At 45.1% G+C, this 23,517-nt stretch overlaps 2 protein-coding genes across 4 annotated transcripts in view; one reads left to right on the forward strand and one right to left on the reverse strand.

Moving 5' to 3' along the window:
• The window catches only part of IFT74 (intraflagellar transport 74), a 191,647-nt gene that overhangs the window by 51,558 nt on the left and 116,572 nt on the right, over window positions 1–23,517 (forward strand). The gene's annotated exons all lie outside the window — the stretch shown is intronic.
• On the reverse strand, window positions 1,524–20,255 carry LRRC19 (leucine rich repeat containing 19). The gene is made up of 5 exons (XM_075339543.1): window positions 20,088–20,255; window positions 9,835–9,912; window positions 6,268–6,787; window positions 4,618–4,821; window positions 1,524–3,330 (listed from the first exon to the last, which is right to left on the reverse strand). Exons 2-5 carry the CDS (start codon window positions 9,901–9,903, stop codon window positions 3,023–3,025), a joined length of 1,101 nt encoding a protein of 366 aa, XP_075195658.1. The 5' UTR covers window positions 9,904–9,912; window positions 20,088–20,255; the 3' UTR covers window positions 1,524–3,022.

Here is a 23,517-nt window from a genome sequence, read left to right on the forward strand (position 1 = left end):
AGGGAAGCCCTTTTTTTAATATTTCATGAATTTCATGAAATAAATTAAAAAAAAAATGACAAGGGCTTCGCCCAATTTTTGAGTCCAGCCGGGTACAACTAGGCAGCTGGGGATTGGAATCCACAGTGCAGGGTGCCCATGCTTTCTGGGCACCCCAGCTGTGAATTGCAGTCCCGCAGCCACCCCAGAAAATGGCGCTTTGATAGAAGCGCCATCTTCTGGCGCTGTATCCAACTCTTCCAGCTGCCCTGATGCCGGGTGGCTCGCTGGGTAATAATGGAGTTAGGGCTAGCTGTATATTATCAGCTGGCCCTAAGCCCGAAATTCATGGTGTCACGCCAATATTAGACATGGACACCATGAATTTCTAGTAATGATAAAAAAAAAACACAACACACAGAAAAATATTTTTATTAGAAATAAAACACAACACAATTAGTGACTCCATCTTTATTGAAATAAAGAACCCCCCTCCGCAGTAATCCTGGGTCAGGGTAATCAGCTGATGAAGTCCCCTGACGGCAGGATCAGCTGATAGCCGGCCGGGCGCGAAAAAGCCGGCGACACCGCGAGAATTACAATCAGCTGATGCGTCAGGTGACTGCATCAGGTGATCCACAGCCAGGTCCTGCAAGCTTCGTACGTGCCCCGGGGAGACTGCACACAGCCAGAGCGGCGGTACCGGGAGGAGATGGGAGCGGGCATGGCACCGGGACCCTGCAGACAGGTGAGTATATATGACATTTTTTTTTTCTACTGTTCACTTTTGTTTTCGCCGCTGCCTCCACCTCCCGCCCAGACATGGAGCCGCACGGAGCTGACATGGCACCGGGCGGGTTGTGGAAGCGGCGGTGACGGTACCGGAAGGATTCATGCTTCTGTGTTTACCAACAGAAGGAATCCTCTTCCTGTACACGTCACTTTACTGCCCACCCCTTGCGTTTATAGCTGCGTTTTTAGTCATAGAAACGCAGCTATATGCGTTTTTCATTGCGTTGTTGAACATCTCATTGAACTCAATGGGTGAAAAACGCAGAAATAATTGACATGCTGCATTTTTGTGGTCACCACAAAAACGCAGCTACAAAAAAATGCTGTGTGCGGACAGCACTTCTGAAAACCCATAGACATTGCTGGGGAAGCAATGTCACTGCGTTTTCAGCACAAAAACGCGGTAAAAAACGCCGCTTAAAAACGCAGCAAAAACGCCTAGTGCGCACAAGGCCTTAGAATAGGATTGAGGATACTTTATGTAACATTCAATAAGAAACCTCATCACATATGTCATTTTATTTCCCATAAGACACATTTGTACACTTTGTACACGCCCCCTGACAAAGAGTCTATCGAAACACGTGTCGGACGTCTATGCTCCTGACTGGTAATGTCTCTTTTCTAATGCTCCTTATGTCTGGTTACACGGTTTGTTGCCTGTCTCTGGTGTGGGTATGTTGAGACATGGCTAGCCACCTGGCTAATTTAACAGCTTGATGATGATCTCAGGTGATCAGTGTAATGTGATATATATATATATATATATATATATATATATATATATATGTTTTATGGCTGCAGTGACATCTAATGGTGATAGCTAGTAGGTACAGATAGATGGTATCTATACTGCAATATATGTGATTGCAGGCCTGATTCAGTTTGGAATCTACGTCATTTTGTGGGTGATGATTACCACCACTGTGTATATTGTAGGTGATATATATAAAAACTTGTGGTATATTCAGTCCTGACTGTGATAGGGTTGGGCTTATTTGAGCCGGTGGTGCTATACAACTATTAGGACTGACCACTTTAAGATATATATAATTATTTCTGATATATAACAATTGTTGCTTGACCTCTATATATACATTGGCGGTATTTATCTAACTAGCTAAGATCCGCTTTGATAGGATTGTTATCAGCCATGTGGCCTTATTTACATCAATTTAGCTCACATATTGTATGGTGGATAATCTATTTTCCTCGATATATATTTTTATGAGTGAGAGTAATTGGAATTATGGATACTAAATTACAGATATATATGATGTTTATGAAATGTAATATATTTGTGACATTACCTTGTCTAGAGCATATATGAATATCATGCATATTATGTTGGTCCTTACCACTGCCTGCACTAAAGATTGTTTATACTAATAAAAAATAAAAAATGAATTATATTTTATTGTGTGTCTGGGCTTCTATGATCGCCTTTTCTCCTTTCTTGTTCACATGTTCATGCGATTTGCCCTCACACGTAGTCCTATCTGATGATTAGATTGATGATTTCTACTATATATAATGAATATCAGTCCACTGTATCTCACCCTTTTTGACACTTTGCGCATTGTTGAATTTGATTAGAGCTATAATGGCTATGATGAGCAGGGCTCCTATGACACGATAATGACATTAATAGGATCTTCTATGTGTTACTAGTTTTCTGGTACTTGAAAATAACAAAATGTTAAAGCGAAACAGAGGTCATAAAGCAAAAAAAAAATCTTTTATAGTTACAGTATGGTTTCCATTCTCTATACTATGGCCGTTTTCTCCATGATGCAACTGTTGGAGTAATCTGCGCTTGGCCAGCTCCCAACTAAAGGCTGTGGCCAACGTTGGACATTCTTCAGGAAAGAATACTGTCTTTCTGAAGGCTTCTTAGACACTCTTGTTCTCTAGACTTTTTGCTGGTCACGGCACATTTCTCAGCAAGTATAGGAAAAGCAGCTCGTATGAGAAGACGTCTGATGCACCAGATACTGAATGTGCAGCTCCAACCCAGGCTGTAGATTGGGGAGAAATTTGGAGCTAATGCACCACGTGACCATGTATTCATGCATTTTGGTTCTTGGAGATCCAACCTCTGTTACACGATAAGGAGACCATACCTAAGAGCAGATACTTTTTCTTTCACCATTCTTGAGCTACAAGGTTATTTACTATATGTAATGAAAAGTTAGGCTTCAGTCATTATGGATACTTCCCGTATATAGAAATCTATCTCCGAAGGTGAAGCTTAACTGTCTGTTATGTCCCGTTCATCTATATACTTGTCTTCTATAAATCCATCCTCTTCTGGAACAAATGAGTGCATTTGCTCGAAGACCACAACGTTTTCATCGTCTTGATGTCTTTCGTTGTTGCCCATGCTAAAGTCTACGTTGAACTCCTCCTCAAACATGTACGGATCTTCTTCTTTTAGTCGTTGGTGGTTGTAGCTGAGAATGAAGTCATACCATCTTGGGAACTTAACTGCCAGTAATATCAGTAATGAGGTAACAAGCCCGACGACAATAACTCCAACAAGAAAGGTCCAACTGTTCCCTGTGAATGGAAGAATGATGAAACTAAGATCGGGATGACATTTGACATGAGAAATATCGATGAGAGCCAAATATCTATGAATGCAGATGAAATTAGTGTAGAAAAGATGTGAAAAAGACTTTGCTCCAAGTGTCCAGTAACAACGTTCATTGGTGGACTATACTTACATCCGGTGACACTGTGATAGTATCCACTATAGCACGAAATGGCAAGTCACATTTATGGGTGATAATGTGGGCACATCTAAACTTGTTAAAATGGCAGAAAGAAAATAAATATTTTTTGTGATAGACTATTTTTTTTAGTTAGGGGAGGTGTGCTTTAATGGTGATTTTACACAGCTAGTACAACCTCCAATCAACAGTACAAGAAGTCAGTTGTTTTATGTGCGGTAATGGCTGTGAATGTGCAGTTTACTTATTTGTCACCAGCATATCTCTCAATTACACAAGGTTATATGCTGACGACGGTCGATTTTTTTTTTTTTTTTTTTTATGCCATCAAAAACTATGTGATCAGCCAAGAAATTAGTAATCCTGCATATTACACCAGCACTAAGGGCTAATGGCGGTATATGTGTAACTTCCCTTTGTGGTGTCACTGGAGGATCAATATCATGGTGACCTGCTCCCTGCTTTCCTTATCTTTATTGCAGCTGTGTAAAGAAGAGGTTGGGTTCATTTGACTATCAAGTTCACACAAAGTGAAAATATGAAGTGACAGTGTCCTGACTAAAAAAACATAGAGCAAATAAGATTTTTATGATGAACATTTTGTACCAGGTTTATAATTTATCCCCTATTAATATGATAAAGGCTAACATGTTGATCTCTGGGGGTCTGACTACTGATACCCCAACAGATGTCACAAGTGGGGCTCTGAATGTATCCGATCTCGAGCATGCTCTCCTCCACAGGACTATCATAGATTGCAGACAACAGCTCTCACCAATATCGTGTACATGCTCGATGTCTGATCCATTCTACTTTAGGATATTGAATAGCTTACTGATGGGGGGTTTCCAGAAGATAAATAAGTTATTCCCTATCCCATCGCAAGGACATAACTTCTATCCTTAAAGCACTACGGAAGTGAGTGGCTCATGATAACCTCTTTTCATCACCTTCATGTGTGGTAAAATCTCCGACTTCCCATGATATGTAGCTATGTATGCTCAATGTCTAGCTAAGTGGCCAAGGTGACTGAGAGGACTTGTTACTTCAATGTGCTGTAGAAACTAGAACATTCAGATATGTTATTAGATACATACATCGTATATTGGCCTACCTTTGGCAGATGTATTGTTGGTTGCGTTGACGGATGGAGTCACAGGAGATGAAGAGTTGTCGAAGGAAGGTATTGGTGCTATGGATGATGACACGTTTCTGCTGCTGCTACAATTTAATAGTGTTCCCTCTGCTTTATTGACGGCTGTTACTGTATAGTTTATCATGTTCTCTGGTGCCGCACACAACGTGATATTCTCATTTTCTGCAAGTAAGGGACAACATCAATGTAATATTAGTCTAAGGAAAATATGAAGGAGATTTACGTTTTTACATGTGGAAATAGCAAAATAATACTTGGGTGAACTTAGGCTTTCCATGGGACTCCAAGTGAAGCTGCAGCTAGACAATATAAGGACGTTGACCATTAGTGTCTAGTCAGCTAAGGCTAGGTTTACGCTAAGCACCTCCATCGCAAGGATCATTTTTACCAGAAAAAGTTCTGTTCAGATGACGCCCACCCAAATGGAAACCAGACAGACCCAGTTATAGTTATTGAGGTGCGTCCGGTGCTATTTATCTCTGCCATAGGACAGAGATATTTCTTGCCTTGAGCTCAATTTTTTTTGTTGTTTTGGAAGAATACTGAAACAGAAAAGCAGATCTCCAAACTCTGGAGTGAACCTAGCCTAAGAAAAATGATCTGATACATTCTTTATGCATCTCAATCAAGACTAAGGGCCGCTTTACACGCTACGACATCGCTAGCAATTGCTAGCGATGTCGAGCGCGATAGCACCTGCCCCCGTCGTTGTAACGATATGTGGTGATCGCTGCCGTAGCGAACATTATCGCTACGGCAGCATCACACGCACATATCTGCTCTGCGACGTCGCTATGACTGCCGAACAATCTTTCCCTCAAGGGAGAGGTGCGTTCGGCGTCACCGCGACGTCACTAAGCGGCCGCCCAATCAAAGTGGAGGGGCGGAGATGAGCGGGTCGAACATCCCGCCCACCTCCTTCCTTCCTCATTGCTGGTGGGATGCAGGTAAGGAGAGGTTCGTCGTTCCTGCGGTGTCACACATAGCGATGTGTGCTGCCGCAGAAACGAGGAACAACTTCGTTACTGCAGCAGCAATGATAATTGAGATTAGGGGGGGATGTGACCAATTAGCGATTTTGTGAACGTTTTTGCAACGATTCAAAATCGCTAATAGGCGTCACACGCAACGACATCGCTAACGCGGCCGGATATGCGTCACAAAATCTGTGACCCCAACGACATCGCTTGTCATAGCGTGTAAAGCCACCTTAAGTGTACTTCAGCCCAGGTGACAGATCACGATGTACCTGTCAAACCAATGCCATTCTAATGTCACAAATGGACATTCCTTCATAACACATTTGTCACTCATGGGCTTAATGGATATGTGAAAAGCTATGAAAAAGCTTTTGACTTATTTTAACAGACACATATGTCATGTGTCATCCGGCTCCAATGTTAAAAAAGCAAAAAAACACTAATGCTTAATATATAGTTTTTTACAGTATGGAATTGGGTGGTCGACCTTATTCCATACCTTTTCTTGCGGTATGTTAATGTATACTGGCCAGACGGAGTCCCAAAGAATAGTAATTTGGCCTGAGTATGGTGTTAGGGCCTTATAGATTGGGAGCTTTCCCAGCCTAGTTTGGTGTAACCTCCTTACCAAGAATGACTGTGCTGCTATCTAACCACAACGATAGGTTGATAAGGGAGCAGGTACAGTTCCATGAGTTCCCGCTAAGGGTTAGCTTCAGGGAGCTATTCAAGTCTTTTAGCGCCTCTTTGATGTCCAGGGTACTCAAGCGGTTGTTCTGGAGGTTGAACGTTTGTAGGTACGTTGACGGCATCTGAATGTTCGTAGGAAGCTGAGTAATACTGTTGAAGCCAAGATCCAGAATCCTCAAATTTTTCAGTCCATCAAGTGACATTTCTCCAACAAATGAGATGTGGTTATTTTTTAGGATTAACACCTCAAGCTTTGATAGAGCGGTAAAATGTTTGTTTTCGAGCTTAGTTATTGCATTCTGGCTGAGATCCAGCTCTGTCAGGTCCGGATAAGTCGCCAGGGATTGTTGATCAGTTGGGGATAAGGAAATTTCATTTTGACTTAAATTTAGTTTTCTTGTCTTGGTTGAATTACTTTTGGGGACATTTGTGAGATTTTTCCCAGACCAGTTCTCTTCCTGTAGAGAGAAAATATCCAGAAATCCATATTAAAAGGGTTATCTCCGAATCTGTTCTTAATTACTTTACAAACTCCCTGTAGCCGAACAACCTTTCTAAAGCAACCCAACCATGCCTTCAGATTCCCATTGGTTACATTCTCATGCCTCCTTCTAGCTACAGCTATAACTGTGTCTATTTAATTATTTTTTTTTCTATATTTCTACATTTCCCTAAAGCAAACTCCTGTCTCTCTGCACAGCTGTCATTAGCTACTCCACCAATCTGCTATGTGATCTGCTATTGACAACAGAGGCAGAACTGACGGAAAGAGACATGGTTATATCAGTAGTGATTAAGGGGGTTAAATGGCAGGTTATTGCTGTGTAATTTGAAAGCCGCATGATGTAGGGGCAGAGACCCTGATTCCAGGGATGATGTATCGCTGGACACCTTGGTGCAGTTTTGATAGAATCCCTGTTATCTCTGCAGTATATGTAGTAGTTATCAGAATGTCGAGCTGTGTATAACCCCGCCCACACCCCTGATTGGCAGCTTTCTGTGTACACTGTGCATAGTCAGCAAGTTGCCAATCAGAGGTGGGTGCGGGGTTACACACATTTCACTGACTAAAGGCCACTTTACACGCTGCAATATCGGTACCGATATCGCTAGCGTGGGTACCCGCCCCCATCGGTTGTGTGACACGGGCAAATTGCTTCCCGTGGCGCACAACATCGCCCGGACCCGTCACACATACTTAAAACCTTAAATGTGTAGCCCCAAAATACCAATAAAATTGTATGAAGGGGGAATACAGAGAGAAAGGACCACAAATTGATCAAGGTGAAATACAAATAGCTTTATTAAATATATATAGGTGATACAGGGTACACAGTAGTTGCAGGCGAGGTGGAAAAAGCCTCCTGACGAAGCCCTTGGTGAAACGCGCGTCGAGGCCTCGCCCCCACGCCTGGACAGTTCCACCATTCCTGCTCTGACATGAAGCAAGGTAATATTCTCTAACCGCTTATGCCCTTCAGCCACTGTGGGACTTATGTGAGATTCTACAGATCTCTCTTGTACTTAACTAACTTTACACTGTCCCCATCTGGTTTCTCATGGGCTACCATACTTTGTATAATCTTTTACTTACATTGCTGCCTGTCATCAGGTATTATTGCCATCTGGTGGTTTGTCCTGGTATTGCTGTGGGTTGTTTCTGGCAGGCTTTTTCCACCTCGCCTGCAACTACTGAGCACCCTGTATCACCTATCTATATTTAATAAAGCTATTTGTATTTCACCTTGATCAATTTGTGGTCCTTTCTCTCTGTATTCCCCCTTCATACAATTTTATTGGTATTTTGGGGCTACACATTTTAGGTTTTATGTTTGTGGACCCTTTCCAGTCATAGGAAAGTCTGTTTAGGTTATGCCGTCACACATACTTACCTGCTCTGCGATGTCGCTGTGACCGGCAAACCGCCTCCTTTCTAAGGGGGCGGTCCGTGCGGCGTCACAGCGACGTCGCTAAGCGGCCGCCCAATCAAAGCGGAGGGGCGGAGATGAGCGGGACGTAACATCCCGCCCACCTTCTTCCTTCTGTATTGCAGGCGGCGGCAAGTAAGGTGAGGTTCCTCGTTCCTGCGGTGTCACACGGAGCGATGTGTGCTGCCGCAGGAACGACGAACTACATCGTACACACTGCAGCAGCGATATTTGAGAAGGGCCCCCCATGTCACCCATGAGCGATTTTGCACGTTTTTGCGACGATTCAAAATCGCTCATAGGTGTCACACGCAACGACATCGCTAATGCAGCCGGATGTGCGTCACAAATTCCGTAACCCCCAACGACATCGCATTAGCGATGTCGTAGCGTGTAAAGCGGCCTTTACCTGCGCATGACACCTAGTCAGGCGGTTATGATCTCCTGCTGATAAAACACTGATTGTATTGAAACTACAGCACCCAGCTTATGAAGTGACACATCTGTAGAATAAGGATCTCTTTCCCTATATTACGCTGCTCTCAGAATAAATAGCAAAAACATGCTGACAAATTCCCTTTTATATAATTATGTAGCCTTTTAAAAGATGTTGTTCCTTTTATGAGCGCAAAATCCTGTTTTAAAGTTGTGTCTTGAAGTGCATTGGGGCGTGAGGATGCACTTGCAGCTTGTCAGTCTCACCCTGTATTACATACTTAGTAGTCCCCTCCTCTAGGTGATTGACCGGTCGGACATGCAATGTGAGGCTGAGAAGCTACAAGGGCATCATCAGCAATCCATTTATGACAAGTTTCTTTTAGGCCAGGTTCATGTCACTGTATTTTCTGTCCAAATGTTATGTGCGAAGAAATCGGACAGCACTCGGCCCGATGTGATTCAATGAGGCAGCACAGGGGACCATTTTTTTTTTACTCACAGAATCTGTTTAAAAAATAAATCGCACCATGCTGAATTTTCCTCCGGAAATTCGATGAGACTCACCTATTCAAGTTTATGGCTGCGAGGGAAAAAAAATGGATGCCACAATAAGGCATCCAATTATTCTGGATACATTGCAATTCTGTAGTATAGGAAACTATAAATGGTCGTGTAAATCATTCATTATTGCTACTGTAAAAAGGGAATGCACATGTATGACGAGTGACAAAAATCATTCTACTTTTGTGGATTAAAATCAGACTAATTTTTATTTCTTTCTTTATTTTTTTATACGCTTGTATAACCTTGATTTGCACACCTGCCATAGACTTTTGCACAGTACTGTACATGTGCACAGCATTGAGTCAGTGCCCCTATCAGGTAAACAATCCTTTCAGTGCAAACCTTCATTTTGCACTGTTCAGGGTATGATCATGCAGTGGTTTTTTTTTACCATGAATTGTTTGCTATCACCTGGTGCCAAGTGCGCCTGTCGTATGCGGTCAGGAAAGGCTATATGACCATAGTACAAATGTTAGACACCTTAGGTTTGCAGTGTATCAGGAGAGAGTTTATTGCGACTGACCATTGACGTAGCAATGCATATTCCAGTCTCTGGCTCTCACAATGTGGCTTACCGTTGGATCCTGACATTGAATGTGGTTGTAGAGGCTTCCCATGCAAATCAGAAGGATAACTGTTTTCATCTTTCCTTCCTGTGGAGAACAATATGAAGTGTGTCTTTACAGTCCAGTCCCACATTCATTGCAGTTTTGGTTACTATATCCATGCATTAGCTATACTCATTTCGCACAGTCGCACTGCCTTTAAATGGTGATTTAAAGACATATATCCATATGTGTATTGGAAAGGGTTCATATAGTTTGGTGAGAAAAAAATCGTCCCACTTTTTGAGATGGAAATTGGGACAGATTTATTTTTTAATATGCTTCCGTGAAGCTACAACCGAACACTCATTTTTACTTTTTGACCTGTTTTAATAGGCTACCGATCGCCGACTTGCGAACATAATGCTTTTGTAGGGTGAATTGTTCCTTAAGCTTGCTTAAGGCCCGTTTCACACGTCAGTGAAAAACACTGACGTTCTTCACTGACGTGTAAAACACGCACATGTCCCTCCGTGTTTTTGTGATTCACGGCACACGTGGGTTGTCCATCTGCGATCCGTGATTGCATATGGACATTACTCACCTGCCTTCACTGCTGCTGTCCATGGTGCTGATCTCCTCAAGTCTGCAGCGTCCGCCCTCCGCTCTCAGCAGCTACTTCCTGGTCGGCATTTCCTGCTTCATGAATATTCATGAGCCGGGCAGGAGCTGCCGAGAGCAGAGTCTGCACAGCGAATCGTAGGCAAGGTAGGTTGAAAATATTTAATAGTTAATATGTCCGTGATTTTCTGGTAAGTGTTTCACTGATCACACACGGATCACACCATAGTGTGGTCCGTGGGTCATCAGTGATGCCAGAAAAAAACTGACTTGTGTCTGTGCAGAATCACGGCCACGGGTGTACGCTGCACGGAGACCCGTTCAGTGAAAAATCACTGATGTGTGACCAGACCCATTGATTATAATGGGTCTGCGTATGTCAGTTATTCTGGTACGTATAAAAAAAAGCACATATGTACCAGAAACACTGACGTGTGAAGGGGGCCTAAAGGTCAGTGTTTTTGGCAGCGCATGTCTTGTGTAATTAGGACTTGTGCTGCCAAGAGCAATGATGTTTGCTATGTATGGAAGTACGGTCACCAATCATGAGCTCTATTTCTTGCAGCTCCACTCACTTCTGCATGGGGTGGTGAATGGGGCCGGTGACATCAGGCCTACAGATATCTGCAGACATGCTTTGGGGATTACACATTGGCATAACTACCAATTTACATAAATATTAGTGCAGATATGTGTGGAACTGCTTCTACTAATGATACTAAATCTTGATCAGTACTGTAGCATTCCACACGTTGTGAGATCATACATTTCGTACATGCCTGTGTGAATGCGGTCAGTGTCAATCATGCTGATTAAGCATTGCTCCTGTGTCAGACATGTTTTTGTATGAGTAAGCCAACACAACCGTTGTCTCACCTTTATACTCAATCTTTCACCATCTTCATTGTATTTTATGAGTCTACATATTTTCGCTGTTGAGGTTAGGCTGTGTTCCTAGCTTGCTTTTTACGAGTTGGTTAGAAGTTGGTGTAACTCTGACATGTCCATAGGCCCTTATACGCCCAGAGTTTTGTAACAGAGGAATTTTGAAATGTACTATACATTTATGCATCACTATCTTTTTTCTTATTCTCCTTTTCACTATATGGGAATAAATAACTACTCTGCATTCTACTACATAGACATAGTAAAAAACATTTACTACACAGCATAGTTTGTAAAAAAAAATAAAAAAAAAATGGGAGCATATAGGTGATATATCCCACACTTTATATGGTACTTCTTTGCCTTCCCTTAGGCCTCCTTCACACGTCCGTGTTTCCGGTACGTATGACGTTCATTTTCACACGTACCAGAGACACGGACACACGTAGACCCATTAAAATCAATGGATTTGTGCATGCGTGCGTGTTTTCACACGAACGTCTGTCCATGTGGAGCATATGTGTGTCCATGTGGAGCATACGTGTGTCTGTGTGCTCCATGTCCGTTTTTCTCCAGTAGCACAGATGTCACACGGCCCGCATACTAATGCCTGGGAAATAAAATGCTTTTCTATACTTGCCTATATCAACCGCTGATGTCTCCAGCACTGCTGTCACTTGCTTCCAACCCCCGCTCATTATACTCATTGCATATTCACTGCACCGAGGACCCGGAAGCAGCAGCAGTGCCAGAGACAGCAGCACCATGGACAGGTGAGTATAGAAGTTCATGCTGTTCATGTATTATGCGGATGTCACACGGATAGCACACTGACAGCACACACTGAACACACACGGACACAAACGTACGCTCCTACACTACGGACTGTGCAAAACGTGTGTTTTGCACAGACATGTGAAAGAGACCTTAGAGGTATACATAGGGAGATCCTTCCATCGTACTTCAAGATGTGTTCACAGCCCTAAACTAGCCATGCACATTAGAGAACTGTCATTTGACCGAGCCTGACTTCTACAGAATCGGCCAACCATCTAATATATACAGCTTTCTCTCCTGACTACCCCATATACGTTACATTGATATCCTCTATGGGGAAAGCAGACTAATCTGCTGCTGCTGGAATCATCTGCCAGTAGTTTATGTGCTCACAGACCACCAGGATCTGCCCACAGAGCACGAGGACACCAAATTCTTATATGTTCGGGAACAGTCTGGAGACCCCCTACATATTAGTTGGTTAACCAAAATTGTCAGACTCAAATTTTATTTCTTCACGTATAAGCCGAGCACTACTGTGACCTCTATGAGAAAGCCACTATCTTGCTCCAAACAATGGAAGTGGCTTCTCCATGCAGAACAATGGGAATTGGCCATTAGATTTGGAGAATTATCTCCCTCGACATCATCGTTCTCGGGCAGAATCCAGAGGCTCCGATCCTGCTAATTTCCATGGATTTGATCTCGAGCAGCAAGCTTTGCGTTGTTAAGAGTGATTACAGCTCGGTGAGTTTTGCTTTTGATCCTGTTTTCGGTTTACATTTAAAACATTTTTCAGTCTATATCTCCAACAAAAGGTATCGTTTATTGACCAACATATTAAACATTTTGCAGTATAAATTTTTTTGTGGTTGCCCAATGTGTAGCAAAGCGTGGTCATCTTCTTTTCTCTATATAGTTGGGCAGCACAGTGGCTCAGTGGTTAGCACTGCAGTCTTGCAGCACTGGGATCCTGGGTTTGCACAACCATTGATAATAACATCTGCAAGGAGTTTGTATATTCCTCCTTTTTTGCTTGGATTTACTCCGGGGTCACAGGTTTTCTCCTATACTCCAAAGGCATACTGGTAGGAAATTTTAAAATGTGAGCCCCAATGGGGACAGTGCTGTCTGTAAAGCGTTATGGAATTAATGGTGCTATGTAAATGAGTAAAGCAATGTACAATGATCTAACATAGACTGCGTGACTTGACTCTTAGGTCAGGTGGATGTGGCTCTATGGATAGGTGTGATGTATTCTGGCAGACATATACATGAAACAGAGGTTGTTTAACATATCCATTTAGAACTCAGTGATTTTGACGTACACAAAAAAATGGCACCAGTGTCAACGTTTTTCATGTATTGATAAACTAGGAAGCTTCTCCTAGCCTTTCATGGACTCAGGGTATGTTCACACGTTGCTTTTTTTGCTGATGTTTTTTGTTTACCTGCGTTTTTTTTTTTCATGTGTTTCATGCAAATTAAAAGCTGATTTTTTTTTTGCAGTATCAGCAAAAACTCTGAGACTCACACTTGCTATTATTCTCCTGACAAATGGAAAACACCTGCTTTCTTTTTAGGGTACTTTCACACTTGTGTTGTTTGGCAGCCGTCGCAATCTGCCACTTTGGGAAACAGCGCAATCCGTTAACGTATGTGCGCTGTTTCCCATTGACTGGTATTGATGACGTATTGCGACGGATGGCCTTGCGTTATATCCGCCGGCCGACGCTGCGTTGCATCCGCCGGGTGGAAAGAACGCAGCATGTAGCGTTTTTCTGCGCTTCCCAGAGCGTCAAAAAAACACAATGTGCTGGATTCCGTCGGCGTCTGTCATTTTTATAATGGAAGCCTATGGTGGCGGAATCCGGCATTTGAGGGATTCCTGTGACGGATCCGTCTTTACACAAGTGCGCATGCTCAGTTGAGTAAATTGCTGAAAAAAAGCTACAACGGACTCCGTTGTATTGCAGGATCCGTCGCATCAGTTGTGTCACTATATGCAACGCATCAATTGCATCCGTCACACAACGCAATGCGACGGATGCTGCACAACGCAAGTGTGAAACTAGCCTTAATGAAGCACCATGTCAATTCTGTCAGCATTTTTGCAGCTTTTTTTCACCATTGAAAGCACTGAGAAAGTGCCAAAACGTGACACTGTTTTTGCTGTTTGTAGTGAATAATACTAACGTTATTTAAATATATACTGCAGACAAATGACACAAAAAACGCAGCAAGGCATGTTTTTTGGAAGCAGCTTTTTACTGCCAAGAGAGCAGGTTTTGCTGCAGAAAAAAAAAACTTGAACAGACCCATAGACTTGTTTTGGTACTTATCATCCGTGCTGCCAGAAAAAACAGACCTGTCTCTGAGTTTTGCCATAGACACAAGATATGTGGCAGTTCACAGTTCATTAGTGTGGTGTTGTCCATAGCAACCAGAGCACAGCTTTCACTTTACCTCAGCCGTATAAGAAATGAAAGCTGCGCTGTGATTGGTTAAGAGAAGTAAAGATAGATTTTCTTTTACACAGAGTGCATAAGAGTGTGCTGCTGTGCTTACCACGATTCCTTTCAGGATTTAGTGGTTGTGGTGGATTTAGCTTCTGTTTATAACAACGTGATCAAAATGGCTACAAGTGGGTGTCATAATTCACCCAATAGCTTTTGCAGTTGTTTTGTAGTAAATAAACAACATTAGGAGCATTATGGACTTCGTTAGAAAAGTGTATTAATTATATTTTGGAGTAAAACTAAGTGATCAGGACACGTCGTGGCTCCACATGTAGTGTGTTCTGTTTGTGTAGAACTATGAGTGGTCTAAAGAGGAGAAAGCTTTCGTAGTGGTCTAAAGAGAGGAAAGCTTTAGTTTTGGCGTACCTATGATCTGGAGGGAACTGCAAATCACGGTGAGGACTGCTACTTTTGTATGTGCAACATGGAAGGATCCAACCTTAGAAATAAGGAGATTCTATACCTGACCTCCCATCAGCGATTCGCTCTGTACCTCACAGTCCAGGAATACCTGTCCCTTCACCGCCGGAGAAACGAAGATACAGGATTCAGAACATAAAAAGCAGGATTCTGATGTACATTTTCATGCCAGTCCAAAAGAGCCACAGCTTTTTTCACACCTCAAATTAAACGATATCGTCAGAAACTTGGACTTTCCTAAACATTCTGCAGAAGTTTTAGGCTATGTGCGCACTGGGAAATGGAATTTTCTTGAGAAAATTCCGCATGCTCTCAAAGATTACCGCACCCGCGGTAAAAAAAACGCGGGAAACCGCACCCGAAAACCGCATGCGGTTTGCCGCGGGTTGCTGTGGTTTTACCGCGGTATTATTCGCGGTATTGCCGCGGTTTTGCCGCGTGCAGGTTGGGATGTGCTTTATTGCATTCAATGCAATAAAGCACATTGAAGGAAAAAAAAAAAAAAGAAAAAAAGGTCATTTAATTCTGAGATAGTAGATAGACAGAAGAATAGATAGAGGAATAGATAGATAGATAGAGGACAGATCGCTGCATTTCCCACGGTTGGCAGTGAGTTCACATTACCGACCGTGAGAAATGACCGGTAATTACCTCTGATGTCTGCTGCTTTCATTCAGCGCTGTGTCTGTGACAGTCGCGGCTGGATGTCAGCAGCGCAGGACCTGTGGATTACGCCGGAGCGGTGGATTACGCCGGAGCTTTGGTGCGGGAGGGGTTAATAAAATGGTGAACGAGGCTTGTTTGTTTTATTTAAAATAAAGGATTTTTCTGTGTGTGTGTTTTATTCACTTTACTTACGGGTTAATCATGTCAGCTGTCACATAGACGCTGCCATGATCAAGCCTGGAGTTAATGGCGGTGGTCCCCCACCATCATTAACCCCTTGTATTACCTTGCTGCCACTGCTACACGGCAGCAAGAAGAGCCGGGGACACGCCGGTGCTGCCGCATAATGCATGCGACAGTCCCGGGGCAGCTGTGGCTGATATTCTCGGCTGCGGGAGGGGGAGTGAGGCAGGGGACATTATCCCTGCCCCTCTCCCTCCCCAGCCTGAGAATACCGGGCCGCTGCTGTGTGCTTACCTCGGCTGGAAGGTAAATATGCAGCGGAGCCCACGTTCTTTGTTTTCTATATTTCCGTTTTCTTTCTATGTGTGTTCTATGTGTCTGTGTCTGTGATGTCTGTGTGTTCTGTGTCTGTGATGTGTCTGTGTCTGTGATGTGTTTGTGTTTACTCTCTGCACGGCTTCCTCTTCCTGTAATGACATCACTTCCCTGCAAACCGCAGACAAGCGATGTACATTACCGGAGGTAAACCGCGAAATACCGCAGGGAATAACGCAGGAAAACGCAGTGAACCGCACAGAATTTGCTGCCTGCGTTATTCCCTGCGGGATTTCATGATTAACATTGGAGTCAATGGAGTGAAATCCCGCAGCGATGTGCGGAAAATAATTGACATGCACTTGTTTTTGCTGCGGGATTCCCGCAGCAAAACATGCAGCTGTCAAATTCCGCCTAGTGCGCACAGGATTTTTTTTCTCCATAGGATTTGCTGGTGATTCACTGCAGAGATGTTATGAACATTTTCTGCAGCAAAACATGCAGCAAATCCGCGGCAAAATCCGGTAAGTGCGCACATAGCCTTAGGCTCTAGACTAAGGGAAAATTACTTGCTAGTTTCTGGTACCTAGTTTTCATGATACAGAAGCAGAGAAAAGGAATTTCTTCCATTCTTTTCTCAAGATAGTGCTCTAGTGTATTGCAGTGATATTCTTGGACTGATGGGAAAATGAAACATTGAGTACAGTACAATGTGAGCGAGTGGAGACGGTTTATTGATTCATCAAAAGAAAAGTCTGAAAGCTGCTACTACACAATGGCAGTATGCTTCAGAGCCTGTAGGGCATTCTGTGCACTTGAAGGATAACTATGAGAATTAAAACTTTATTCTCAAAAAACTTAACTACCAGGATCAAAGATGGTCAATATGTAATGACCTGAAAGTTCTCTCTTTGCTTCTTGGACAGCAAGGAGGATACATGAAGTACGCATGCTTTGTGTGAATGAGACAGCCGCGATCGGACTCATCACTGGTGCCATAAAAGTTGGTCATCAAGAATATCTTTGCAACCTAGACTCAAGAACATAGTTGCGGAAAGTTTAGTTGATCCCACTAAAGTTCTCCTGCCACCGCTCCACATTAAGCTTGGACTGATGAAGCAGTTTGTCAAAGCTCTACTAAAAGAAAGAGAGATTGTTAAATGGAACCTGTCATCAGAAATTTTGCACTAAACCTAAAAGATTCCCCCTATGCAGCTCCTGGGCTGCATTCTAGCAATGTTCCTGTTGTTCTTGTGCCCCCTTTCTGACCAAAATAAAGACTTTATAAAGTGGTACCTTTTTGTATTCAGATCTTGATAATGGTACACGGGGGCGGACTCTCGGGTGTCCGTTAGTCTGCCTCCCTGTCGCTTTAGGCCGTCTCCCATCGCGCAATTTCAAAGAGGTGACGTGAGATAATCTGGCCAGCAATTGCGCAGAGCGGTGGAGGCGGCGGTGAAAGCGCGAACACGAGATTATGTGTGGGTACTTGCTGATGAAAATCACAGCGCCGCCCATAACTCTCGCGGTACTGTGCAATTTGCACAGTGTGACCGCTGGTGACGTGTTGCGCATGCGCGAGATTATGGACGGCGCTGTGATTTTCATCAGCAAGTACCCGCCCATAATCTTGTGCTCGCGCTTTCACCGCCGCCTCCATCGTTCTGCGCAAGCGCTGGCCAGCTTACCTCACGTCACCTCTTTGAAATTGCGCGATGTGGGACAGCCTAAAGCGACAGTGAGGCAGACTAAAGGCCTAGTCACACACAACGACTTACCAGCGATCCCGAAAACGATGAGACCTGATAGGGATCGCAGGTAAGTCGCTGGGAGGTCGCAGGTGAGATGTCACACAGTCAGATCTTACCAGCGATGCAGGAACAATACAGGTCCCAGTAGCAACCTGTATAACGATCTCAGCAGTCACTGTGACCCTGTCACACAGTGTCAAACACAGCGATGGGTTCTGCCCAGCAGGACATCGCCTTTGAAGAAAATGGCCTGGACCATTCTGCAATGACTAGAGATCTCACAGCAGGGGCCTGATCGCTGGTAGATGTCACACATAACAAGATCGCTAACGGGTTCGCTATTGCATCACAGAAACCGTGACTCAGCTGCGATCTCGCTAGCGATCTCGTTATGTGTGACTGTACCTTTACGAACACCAGAGAGCCCGCCCCCGTGTACCATTATCAAGATCTGAATCCAAAAAGGTACCACTTTACAAAGTCTTTATTTTGGTCAGAAAGGGGGCACATAAACAACAGGAACATTGCTAGAATGCAGCCCAGGAGCTGCAGAGGGGGAATCTTTTAGGTTTAGTGCAAAATTTTTGATGACCGGTTCCCTTTAAGTACCTTTGTACCGAGTTTTAGGGACTGTGAGAAGCAAAACGGAAGGAAGGCATTTTTGTGATTTCAGATATTCGGAAACTCATGAAGGATGAAGTCCATTGTGGAGGACAAACTGACATTTTTTAAAGCTTTGGGTTGTCTGATGAATTTGAAGTTACATTTTTTTCATTCCTATTCAGACTACTTTCCTGACAACCTTGGTGCCGTTGGCGAAGAGCAAGGAGATTTTATCAGGATGTCAATGAGATGAACGATGATACTAAGGTAGATGGAATGCAAACGTAATGGGGGACTACTACTGGATGCATCATAGAGAAGATCCGCACGCCTTCTATAAGAGAAAAGGGATCAAGGGAAACCTATCTCTACAAATATCGGACTGCACTCGGATGTCATCCAAGTGCAGTCCGATGTTTCACACGCACCCATAGGCTTGCATGGGTGCATGAATCCAATTTACAGAGGCACTCGCAGCATGCTGCAATTGGTTTCTCATGCCGAATCAGTATGAGGAAGAAATCACAGATCTGCACTGCCCCACAGTTATACACTGGTCCAAGTTCTATCCAATGAAACATCAGATAGCACTCAGCCCTGTTGTATGCTCCTAGCACTGTCCTAGTATATCGGTGATGAGACCGTTTTAAAGTTTTCCAGTTTCAGAATACCCCTGTTCCCAGACTACAGTTTGAAATAAAAAAACAACTGTCTTTACTCCCCTCCCCAGGTCCAGCGCCGAGTTCCATTGTCTGCAGCGTGACATTCTTGGCCGATAACCGCTCAGCCGCTCTCTCCAATTTAACAGCACACACCGCTGAGCTTGATTACTGGCTGCAGAGCTGTCAATAATCAGTTTAAGAATGTATTTTCAAAACCTTATCATAAGAAGAGCCCTATTTTGTTTCAGTATCATACCTTTCTCCAAGTATTGCCCTGAAACAAAGAGATCATCTCGAAAATGTACCAATTTTTGATAATTTTTTTTTTTTTTTGCCAGTCCTGGCCAGATTTGCAAATTTAGGGCAGCTTGGCCAGGAGGGGGCATTGCTGAGCTCAATGAACAAATTAATCATAATTTATGCCACAATAGTGGAGTCACTTATGAAGGAAATGAACTTCTAAATGAATTTGGTGCCTCCAACATCAGTGCACCCTTCATTAATACTGGCGAAGAAAATGTCTTGATGGATTGGTGCCAAAGTGTAATATTTTTTTGGTTGTACGAGCCTGTCATTGATTGGGTGACCGTAAATGACATGTTTTACAGCAGATTTCTTGGGTTAAGTGACTTCCTTTCATAAAAATAAAAAGTTCTCAATTATTTTAGGCTGGTCACCATGATTGGATTACATGCTGCTTTGTACAAGAAGCACAGATTTATAGAAAGCCAAAAACAAGAGTATGGTATAGACAATAGAGATACTGTTTATGGACGTGCGATGGACCCCTACAATACGGTGACAGGCATTAAATCCCCCCACAGGACAGCCTGTATATGTCCATGCATATAACACAACAGATTTTGGTCATCGTCACCTACCTTTTTGGGATCCAAGTCTTCCTATCCAAGCGTTTGTGTATTGCAGGTCTGCGGCTTACATGGGCGAGGAGAACAGCAGCAGCATGGCAACTCCTTGTTCTGCTTTAACCTTTGTACTTGACATCAAGTGTTAACACTTCTTTAGCAAAAGATTGACTAGTCGCTTCTTATCCTGTATATTGTAGAAGCAAATCGTCAACCAATAAGGAAGTAAAAGGATAACCTGATTAGATCTCTGGGCCTGTGAAATAATCAGGTCAATGGTAGTGAGTTCTATTACATTACTATGTGAGCTTGTCTGATGAATATTTCTTCAGGGTATGGCTGGAGGTATGCAATTAATTAGGTATTACTTGAGATGAACGTGCAGCATCATGTGTTAGTAATAAGACAGAGGCCTATTTATTGCTCTAAATAGAAAACGCTTTCATCTTCTTAGGCTATGTTCACACTATTGTTATAGAAAAATTGAAATATTGCAAGAAAAGGATTTGTCACATAACTGAGACCTAAAGTTGCCACAGGGACCTAATTGACTATTATGGGGTCAGTTGAGCCTTGCTGAAAAACTAGTGAAAATGAACATGCGACAGAGCCTCCCATGATTTGGTTGAATGGTCTGTCTAGCGATAAGCTGGCCTTACTCCGAAGATATCTTGTATGTAGAGATGAGAGAACCCGAATAGTAAAGTTCCAAACAGACTACAAAAAAATGGGTGTTCACATTCACAGTTTGGGTGGTTTACACATACATACCACTCAATCAAGCAGCGCTGGGCTCAGGTATACTCTGTGCTCAGTCCAGTGCGAGCCACTCACAGTGCCTGAACGGCTCGCACTGCGGGTAACAACAGCGTAAGCAAATGTAGTGTGAACCAAACAAGAAAAAAAATATAATATATACACTATATGTGTATGTGTGTGTAAATGTGTATATATATATATATATATATATATGTGTGTGTATTTTGAGATATATATCTATATATATAATTGCCTTAGTCTGTCTATCTGTCTGTCTGTCTGTCTTGCTCCAAAATTGTGTTCTTACGGTGACACAAAGCGGATTGGCCGCTGGCCTCGCCATGACCCCGCCCCCCCGCACGGATTGGTCGCTCGCCCTGGCTCCCCCCCCACACGGATTGGACGGCCGCTCGCACAGGCTCCGCCCCCCACACGGATTGGCCTCTTGCCCCGGCACCCTGCACGTATTGGCAACTCGGCCACGCCCCGCCCCCCTCACGCAATGCACGCTCGCTCTGGCCCCGCCCCCCGCACGCATCCCCCGAACTGACAAGGAGACACGACTCCCAGGTGAGTACTGTACCCCCGGGAGCCCACACCAGCATACGCCGCCAACCCAGCCGACACAAACCCTCGCATTGCTGGGGTTTGCCGCCGTATGCTGGTGTGGGCTCCCGTGCGAGTGGGGGACGTGATGCGCTGGTAACCATGGTAGCATAGTTACCAGCGCATCAAGGTCCTGCAGCGGCGGAACATCTACACGCACACACATAACAACAGACACACACACACACACATCAGATCACACTCACTCTCACACACACATCACACACACATCACATCGCATCCACACACTCACAGCATCCGGAGATATCGCTGGCTTCTTGGCCGCGATACTGTGTTGTGAGCTTCCAGGACCTGCCGGAGGATCACATGGCCAGAAGCATGTGGTATCTCCGGATGTTGTGAGTGTGAGCGCGTATGTGCAATATCGTCAATGTGTGTGTGAGTGTATGCGATTGGGTGTGTGTGAGTGTATGCGATTGGGTGTGTGTGAGTGTATGCGATTGGGTGTGTGTGAGTGTATGCGATTGGGTGTGTGTGAGTGTATGCGATCGCATACACTCACACACACCCGATGGCATACACTCACACACACCCGATCGCATACACTCACACACACCCGATCGGGTGTGTGTGAGTGTATGCCATCGGGTGGGTGTGAGTGTATGCGATCGGGTGGGTGTGAGTGTATGCGATCGGGTGGGTGTGAGTGTATGCGATCGGGTGGGTGTGAGTGTATGCGATCGGGTGGGTGTGTGTGTGTGTGAGTGTATGCGATCGGATCTGTGAGTGTCGGCAGAGGAGCACGGCGTGCTGGAGGAGGCTGGGAGGAGAGAGGCTGATCCTGGGGAAGGCTGGGAGGGGGAGGCTGATGCTGGGGGAGGCTGATGTTGGGGGAGGCTGGGAGGGTGTAGGCTGATGCTGGGGGAGGCTGATGCTGGGGGAGGCTGGGAGGAGAGAGGCTGATGCTGGGGGAGGCTGATGGTGGGGGTGGCTGGGAGGGGGAGGCTGATGCTGGGAGGAGAGAGGCTGATGCTGGGGGAGGCTGATGCTGGGGGAGGCTGGAAGGAGAGAGGCTGATGCTGGGGGAGGCTGGGAGGGGGAGGCTGATGCTAGGGGAGGCTGGGAGGACAGAGACTGATGCTGGAGGAGGCTGGGAGGAGAGAGGCTGATGCTGGGGGAGGCTGGGAGGAGAGAGGCTGATGCTGGGGGAGGCTGGGAGGCAGAGGCTGATGCTGGGGGAGGCTGGGAGGCGGAGGCTGATGCTGGGGGAGGCTGATGCTGGGGGAGGCTGGGAGGGGAAGGCTGATGCTGGGGGAGGGTGGGAGGCGAGAGGCTGATGCTGGGGGAGGCTGATGCTGGGGTAGGCTGGAAGGAGAGAGGCTGATGCTGGGGGAGGCTGATGCTGGGGGAGGCTGGAAGGAGAGAGGCTGATGCTGGGGGAGGCTGATGCTGAGGGAGGCTGGGAAGAGGGAGGCTGGGAGGAGAGAGGCTGATCCTGGGGAAGGCTGGGAGGAGGGAGGCTGGGAGGGGGGAGGCTGAGAGAAGAGAGGCTGATGCTGGGGGAGGCTGGAAGGAGAGAGGCTGATGCTGGGGGAGGCTGGGAGGAGAGAGGCTGATGCTGGGGGAGGCTGGGAGGAGGGAGGCTGGGAGGGGGGAGGCTGAGAGAAGAGAGGCTGATGCTGGGGGAGGCTGAGGCTGGGAGGAGAGAGGCTGATGGTGGGAGGAGAGAGGCTGATGGTGGGAGGAGAGAGGCTGATGCTGGGAGGAGAGAGGCTGATGCTGGGAGGAGAGAGGCTGATGCTGGGGGCAGAGAGGCTGATGCTGGTGCAGCATGGGGGATGGAGCACGATGGGGGGTGCGCAGCATGGGGGATGGAGCACGTTTGGGAGTGCGCAGCATGGCGGATGGAGCACGTTTGGGACTGCGCAGCATGGCGGATGGACCACGTTTGGGAGTGCGCAGCATGGCGGATGGAGCATGTTTGGGAGTGCGCAGCATGGCGGATGGAGCACGTTTGGGAGTGCGCAGCATGGCGATGGAGCACGTTTGGGAGTGCGCAGCATGGCGGATGGAGCACGTTTGGGACTGCGCAGCATGGCGGATGGACCACGTTTGGGAG

Source organism: Anomaloglossus baeobatrachus, chromosome 1 (genome assembly GCF_048569485.1).
Source record: "Anomaloglossus baeobatrachus isolate aAnoBae1 chromosome 1, aAnoBae1.hap1, whole genome shotgun sequence".
NCBI lineage: Eukaryota > Metazoa > Chordata > Amphibia > Anura > Aromobatidae > Anomaloglossus > Anomaloglossus baeobatrachus.